The sequence below is a fragment of the Rattus rattus genome, chromosome 4 (genome assembly GCF_011064425.1).
Source record: "Rattus rattus isolate New Zealand chromosome 4, Rrattus_CSIRO_v1, whole genome shotgun sequence".
Classification (NCBI taxonomy): domain Eukaryota; kingdom Metazoa; phylum Chordata; class Mammalia; order Rodentia; family Muridae; genus Rattus; species Rattus rattus.
The window spans coordinates 20,431,748-20,439,053 of record NC_046157.1 but is presented as its reverse complement, the minus strand read 5'-3'; the positions used below and the strand labels follow the sequence as shown (position 1 = coordinate 20,439,053).

The 7,306-nt window shown below is 54.3% G+C and overlaps 1 protein-coding gene and 1 non-coding gene across 2 annotated transcripts in view; both read right to left on the bottom strand.

Moving 5' to 3' along the window:
• Positions 1-467: 467 nt before the first annotated feature.
• Positions 468-7,306, bottom strand: part of Sema5b (semaphorin 5B) — a 41,432-nt gene continuing 34,593 nt past the window's right edge. Inside the window, exons 11-21 of the mRNA XM_032900161.1 lie at positions 6,007-6,124; positions 5,673-5,854; positions 4,490-4,633; positions 4,225-4,372; positions 3,916-4,141; positions 3,607-3,825; positions 2,977-3,147; positions 2,724-2,873; positions 2,367-2,411; positions 1,787-1,992; positions 468-1,564 (exon numbers count right to left, since the gene is read on the bottom strand). Coding sequence (XP_032756052.1) covers positions 1,406-1,564; positions 1,787-1,992; positions 2,367-2,411; positions 2,724-2,873; positions 2,977-3,147; positions 3,607-3,825; positions 3,916-4,141; positions 4,225-4,372; positions 4,490-4,633; positions 5,673-5,854; positions 6,007-6,124 — 1,768 coding nt within the window. The 3' untranslated portion in view covers positions 468-1,405. The remainder of the gene's footprint in view (positions 1,565-1,786; positions 1,993-2,366; positions 2,412-2,723; positions 2,874-2,976; positions 3,148-3,606; positions 3,826-3,915; positions 4,142-4,224; positions 4,373-4,489; positions 4,634-5,672; positions 5,855-6,006; positions 6,125-7,306) is intronic.
• LOC116899948 lies at positions 5,123-5,309 on the bottom strand. Its single transcript, XR_004387906.1, has one exon. It is a non-coding gene; the product is annotated as a U2 spliceosomal RNA (small nuclear RNA).

Here is a 7,306-nt window from a genome sequence, read left to right as displayed (position 1 = left end):
AAACTCCGTTAGGGCTTTGCCCGCTCACAGGCATCATTTCTCAATTGAGTTTTGTTAAACTCAGCTTCCAACATATCTCATGAATCCTCCTCACCAATGCCCTCAGGCTGGAATCCCCATCTCCACGCAGGAGCTGCTCAGGGCAGGCCCACACCTGATGCTGCCTTTGCTGTACCTTATGGCCTCACTGGTGAATTCCGTTTACCCCCACCCCCCACCTCAGCATCTTTTCTGAAAGAGGAAGGTGTGAGTGTGTGTGACACACACACACACACACACACACACACACACACACACACACTCACACGTGCATAAACCTACACACAGATAGATGGCCTCTATTAAAGTCAAACTCCCCTTGGGTCATTTCCTCCATCTTGAGAAACCATCTGTTACCTCAGAGCATTGCATGGATGGACTACACCATGCCAAGAGGGCCCACACACATATGCACGAAGACAGTTCCGTTTGGAGGCTGGATATCATCTTTAATTAATAATGCCACAGCTTACCATCCTTTTTGCTGCTGTAGCAGATGTGTGTGTGTGTGTGTGTGTGTGTGTGTGTGTGTGTGTGTTCCTGAATAATGAGGGGCCAGCAGAGACTCTCAAGCAGTTCTCAGCCAACGAATCTTGAGCAGCGACGGTCTCCATAGGCATGGAGGCCAGGCTGCCTCTTATGGTGTTGAGTCTTCCTTCCTTCTGGGCCACCTTTCGTGCACTGAAGACAAGTCTCAGACCTGTGCCAAGAGACCTGTGAAGAGCCTCTCGCACCCTCTAGCTTCTTGTTCTCAGTCCTCACTGCCTCGTACCAGAGGGACGTCTCTGGTCAAAATACAGACTGTCTGACAGAGGTTGTCAACCCAGGCCATCACTGGTCCCCTGTGACACTTAGAGAATAGCATCAGAGTGGTCCAGCCCTGGGCTGAGATCTGAAGCTTCTGGAACATTTGATGGGACACCTGATGAATTCCTGTCACTGACAAGCTGGACTCAGCCCAGGCCTTTTGGGGGACCAGTAAAAAGGGGGCAAATTTAGTTGATGGTGGCCATTGGAAGTCATTTCCAACCCAAACCTAAGAGCCCACTCTGTCATCTCTGTTCTCCAAGTTCCTCACATACCCAGTAGGTCCACAGCTCAGACATGGCAGGGGAAAGTGATGGTGGGTCACAGGAGACCATGAGACCTGGGCTGAGCTGGATCTGCAGCCATGTGCCAGCCTGAAGCCAGCCCTCTCTCCCATGGTCAGTGACAGCCAGAGCTTTCTGGGGCCGGATGGGACCCCCACTGGCCAGGCAGCAAGTTCTCGGCCCAGTGCAGAGGGGAAACCAAAGTGGTTCTATGGTCCCGTTCCACTGTTCTCTGCCTTGGGAAGGCAAGGAGCCCGAGTCCCAGGAGGGTGGGATCAGCTGTTGGGGAAACAGCGCTGTCCGGGTGAGGCCTCAGGCCGGAAGTTGGGTTTGTTCAGTGGGCTGGGGTAGTACGTGGTTGTATACACGTTGGTCTGCTGCAGTGGGTAGAAGGTGGCTCTGTCATCAGGGATTAAGTTGTTCTTGTTCAGTGTCTATGGGAGGAGAAGGAATGGAGAGGAGAAAAGCAATGAGGAAGGGGCCAGCCCAGGGCAAGGAGTCCTGGAGCTAGCCATTAAGGGAAGAGCCTAGCTTTGACACAATTCTCCTTCAGGTGGCTACTGCCTTTTCCCTTCCGCCCACCCGGTGCTGTCCAACATAGAGCCGGGACCACAGTACCCGTCACCCTGCCCTTTGCCTCACACAGAGATTCCCACCTTGAATTCCATGGGGGTGTACTTCTCATTCTTGGGGGTGCCCCCGCTTTTGTAGTGCAAGTGGTTAGGGGTGGCGGGATGGACAAGTGTGGACTCCTGAGACTGGCGCTGGCAGTGCTGGCAAGACAGGTACACTGCCAAGGTCAGTAGCCCAGATCCCAGGAAGCAGGACACGCCAGTGACTATCAGGTGGATGAGACTGAACCCTGGAGGAAGAGAGGCAGGTGGTGAGAAAGGGGGCCTTCTGATTGTCTTCCAGGATGGTAATGGCTTCAAGAGGTTCCAGAACATGGAAAAAGGAGAGAGCTTTGGGGCCAAAATAAAAGGAAAGAGAGGTTGGGGAGGTTGTCACCAGGGCCTTCTCTCCCAGGATAGCCCATTGGTGGAGCTGAAGACAGATGACTTCCTTGGATGCAGACTGACGCATCCTAGCCTAAAGGGAACCATGCAGATCTCCCTGTGCACGACCTTGAAGTCACTTGGGGACCTCCCCAGGCTTAGCTGCTGTAGAACTGGGAAGAACACAGACCGGAGTGTGGCTGAGGGGTTGAAGGGCAGGGACGCAAGTGACTCTTTTTACCTCCACAGCTGGCAGTCTCCTCCACACTGGAAGCAGGCAGGATGACTGCAGGGAGACAAATGGAGAAGGTTAGAATAGATTGAGCAGGGAGGCCTCCCTCTGGGGCTGGTTGTCATCTAAGAAAGAGATACTATAGGTTGGTGGCTTCAGGCCCTCCATTCCTTCCAACTTCTCTGCAGACCCCCACCCCCACCCCCGAGGATGGCCCATTCAGTAGGTGTGCAGTGTGAGAACCTCGAATATGAGACACATGTGTCGTTTCTGATGCTTCATCCCGTACTCCCATCTTGACTTCGGAGTGTGTGTGACGGGGACCAAGGCGGGGCATGGTGGGACAGTTCTAGCAAAAGGACCTACCAGGAATCTCACTGTAGGGGCAGGGCCGGCTCTGGCTGCTGTTGCCAACACAGGCACCTGGCCCTGGGACAAGCTCCTCACAGCTCCTGCTCCTGCTCTGGGCCCCATCCTCCGTGCAGACACCCCACTCAGACCACAGTGACCAGCCTTCTGTGGATGGTAGGTTGAGAGGAGGTTGAGTGTCTCAGAATCTTCCTGTTGAGGCTTAGCAGGTTGATAACTGTCCCCAACCCCAGTCAGATACACCCAGTACCTGGGCAGGCCTGTGTAGCACATAGTGCCTCCTCCGTGTGCAGGCCGAGGCAGATGTCCTCACCTGGGGACGGTGCGGGGCTGGTGCAGGAACGGGTGCGTTGATAGTGGCCACCACCGCAGGATGCTGAGCACTGGGACCATGCAGTCCAGCAGGACCAGGCACCCCGCACTGTAAGCGTGGGTTGTGAGTGAGAGGGAGGCTGCCCTGGGTTTCATGCCCTCAACATCCACCCCACCCCAATTCAATAGGTCGCAGTATTAAGGGGTGTCCTCCAACACCCCATATCGGACCCATCTTAAGTCAAGTTGGATAGCTCCGTAGGGAAAGAAAAGGCAAGGCAGCAGTGAGGAAAGATCTCGCTCCTGCTCCATCCCAGTAGACACTGAGTCCATGGTGAGAGCAGATCTCAGTGAGTTCAAGCTGTTCTAGACAGCGAGTTCCAGACTAGTCAGGGCTACTGAGACCTTGTTTAAAAAAAAAAAAAACAATAAACAAAAACAAAAAACCCCAAGGATCCTGGGACTCCTTGCAGAATTAATTTCCAAAAAGAGATCACCTTCTCTGGCTGGAGAGGGTTCCTGAGGAGATGGGGTTGCCTGAGGCTAAGGTTTCCTTCCACAACCTTACCTGGGCAAGCCTGAGGGTTGCAGTCCTGGTACTCTGCAGCGTCTCCCACGCACGGCAAGCCCCCGTTGCGGGGCTCCGGGTTGGTACAAGTTCTCTTACGTACGCGGAAGCCCAGCTCGCAGTCCCGGGAGCAGGATGACCACGGGCCCCAGGTGGCCCAGCCTCCGCTCAGAGTGTGTGGTGACGTGCTCCCGCTGCGCAGCAGATCCTCCACCAGGGCTGCAAAGGGTCGCAGGCTCAGCGACTCTGACCTTGGGCTTCACCCTAGGCCTCCCCGGTTCCCGCCCTCCCCACCGCTCCTGGCTGTACCGTCAGTGTCGCATGCTCCGGTGCCATCAGCCGGGCAGGTCCTGGTCTCCGTCCTCCTCTTGCCGAACTGCAGACCGTGCGGGTCCGGCAGCGGCGCGCGGCAGGTGAAGCGGAATCGCTGCTCCTGGCGCGCGCCACCCTGAGTCACATTCACGGGTAGCCAGGGCGTCCAGGGTGTGTTGCGTCGCACTTCCGGGCAGGCCTCGGGGTTGCAGGTCTTGAACTCCTTTGGGGTGAAGGTGGTTTCAGACTCCCACCCCCGGCCTGTAGGTCTCCCCGCACCCCCGCACCCCAGCCCGGAGACCTCACCACGCCGCAACCCGGGCACGAGTTGCCATTCTCGCAAGAACGACGGCGCGACTGCACGCCACCCCCACAGTTGCTGCTGCACTTGCTCCAGGAGCCCCAGGAAGCCCAGAAGATGGGCACCGGGCAGGGCGTATTTTCATTACAGAACCTGGGGAGAAGGGAGGCTTGTCATCGGAAGGAGAGATGCGGCCATCCCAGCTCCAGAATCCAGGCTGGAGGATCCCACATCCCAGCTCCAGCGTCTTCGCAACCACAGCTAGCTCACCGCTCCTCCCGGCTCTTGCCCACGCAGATGCGGCCCCCGTGGCGGGGCGCTGGGTTGCTGCAACTTCGCTGACGGACCTGGAAGCCGATCCCACAGGACGTGCTGCACTGAGCCCACGATGACCATGCGGTCCACGCCCCATTCCTGGTGGAGTGGGAGGGGACAGAGACACATGCCCCTCTGAGCCCCAGCTTCTTAGATCTGGGCTGCATCTGAGGCAGATGGATTTTGTATTGTTGTCAGGACTGGCGAGACAGTGACAGAAAATATCAGCTCCTAACCAGGCTGGCTCAGGCAGATTCGTGCATTCATCCGTTTGCTCATTCATGCCTCAAATATGTATTGAGAGCCTTCTTCCATATATCAGGCTGTGCTCAGGGCCAAGGACACAGTGATAGGGCCGGGCCCCTACACAGACAGGCAAAAGGACACACTCTTTAGAGGTCTCAGTTACCATTCCAACCTGAATCCTTCCTTTCCCCCTTCTCACATACCCAGACCTCTTAGTCCCCACCTCCTCCCTTCTCCCCTGCTTTATCATCCCCCAGCCTCAGACATTCATGCCCAAGTTGACCAAAGAGATCAAAGTTAGAGTTTCCTGCTTACTGGTACCCTTATCCTTCAAATCAGACTAATGACTGAATTCCGACCCCTTGAGGTTGCTGTGAGGGTTAAATTAGTGAACGCAGATAAAATAATTATTTTAGGCGTCTCTAAAACTATGGGTTAGTTGTGATAATAACTATTTTCCGCAGTTCCCAAGAACCACACAGTATAGCTATTCCTACACTTGATCTTAGCCAAAAGGCCGAGAAGCGATATAGCTATTCCTTTACAGACTTTCTCTTTTAACCTTCGCAGCAACTCTCAGGTGGGTATCGTCGTAGTTACTTTAAAAAGAGTAACTACATAGCTGGGCAAGGCCATGCCTCTAGATGGTGCAGCCTGGGTCATCACCACCTCATGCTGCCCCTCAGTATTGGAATAGCCAAGCTTATTGCAGCAATTCCCATGCCTGCCCAGTCTTTCTCTTTGCATTTCCTGCCTCTCGGACGTTAGCTTCCTGTCCAGACCCCGGCACTGCACTGAAGTGTAAACGCCTAGGTGAGATGCCCCATTTCCCCAGTTCTCTTTGTATGAGTCCTACCTAAGCAGACACCATACAAACCCTGAGCTCACCTACCTGGAGCAATTGGCGATATGGATGGCTGGCCCCAGGCACTCGAGGCCCCCACAGCGGGGCCTTGGGGAGTCACAGGATCTGGCCCGGCATAGGCAAGAACCCGAGTTGTCTCCATCTAAGTGCTCACACGGTTTCCATGGTGACCATGGGCCGAAGCCCCCGTCCCGTGTCACATTTCGTACCTGCAGACTCATATAAGGGGCAAGACTCCCATCACACAAGGCAAAAACAGGGGAGGGATGAAATCCCGGGGCCCGTGGAGCGCACACTGACGGGGAGTCATAGCTGGCACTGAGGGGTGGGGGGGAAGGAGCAGGCACACAAGGGTTCTCACAGGACAGGCTGTGATGTTCTGGATCCACAGGCTCATGTTGGAACTGTCCTCAAGCGTGCTGCAAAGTTGCCGCTTCCCATCCCAGCCGCAGTATGGGTCCCGAGCTCCCAGGCATGCCCTGCCAGATAAAGGTCCTGAGCCTCAAGCTCACTGGCTTCCTGGGCTCAGCTTTGTCTCTAGAAAGTACCCAGACAACACCCCCCTCCCCGCCCCCCGCGGCCACCTCTTTCTGTCCTGGTTTTCTTCTATGAAAAGGATTTAAGTTCAAAGTTGGAGATTCAGCTCAGCGGCGGAGCGCTTACTCAGCAAGTTTAAGGCCCTAGGTTCCACACCCAGCTCCGGAGAGATGAAAAAGGAAACGACTTAGCTTCACCGTGCGCTTGCTGTGTTCATCATTTAGAGCACTTTCAGAGGCACAAATTCTTTCAGTGAAGTAACCCAGCAGGTAGGCCTGCTGCTGTAGCAGGCAGGAAGAACCCAGAGAGCCCAGCAAGGACTTAGACTTAGCCAAAAGACTGGATTTCTTCCCCCAGAGCCGGAGGGCGCCATTACTCCTCACCTGGGACCCTGGAGGGGGTGTGGTTTGCAGAAGTGCAAAGAGACAGCCTTTTTCTTCAGACCCTCAGAAGCTGTTCTTAAGTTTGGCTCATATAAAAAGCCCCTGAGGAGCTTGGAGAAACAGTGGTACCTGAGTCCTCCCCAACATGAGGTCTTGAGAAGGAACAGAGGCAGTAAGGGGATGGGTGCGTGAGTTCACAGCATCGCACATGCTTACGAAAGGACTTTCCCAGAGGTCAAAGGGGCCAAGGATGCTGAGAGCCAAAGGGATAAACACACAGGAGCCAAGGGCTAGCAGTTTTGGCGTCCCTGGGATGGAATTTTTTTTTCTCTTGATGAGTCATTTGTTAGTCATGGTTTAATTGACTGACTAATTATTTTGTTAATTAATAGATAAGGTCTCAGTCTATTTTCCAGGCTGGCCCAGAGCTTACTATGTAGCCCAGGCTGGCCTCAAACTCACAGTGATCCTTTCTTAGACCTTCAAGTGTTCAGATTAGTTCATAAGACACCATGCTAAGCTCCTGCAAGTTCTTCACATGTAGTGAGTTCAGTAGGTCATGCCAAGCATCGGGGGTGGGAGTGGGAGTGGGGGGAGGCCATGTGAGAGTCTTGCAAAGAAGACAGAAGAGGAAAGAACTGAAGAAGACACCAATGGCCCCTGTTCAATGCTGGCCCACAATCTTGTATAATAATAATAATAATGATAATAATAATAATAATAATAATAATAATAATAATC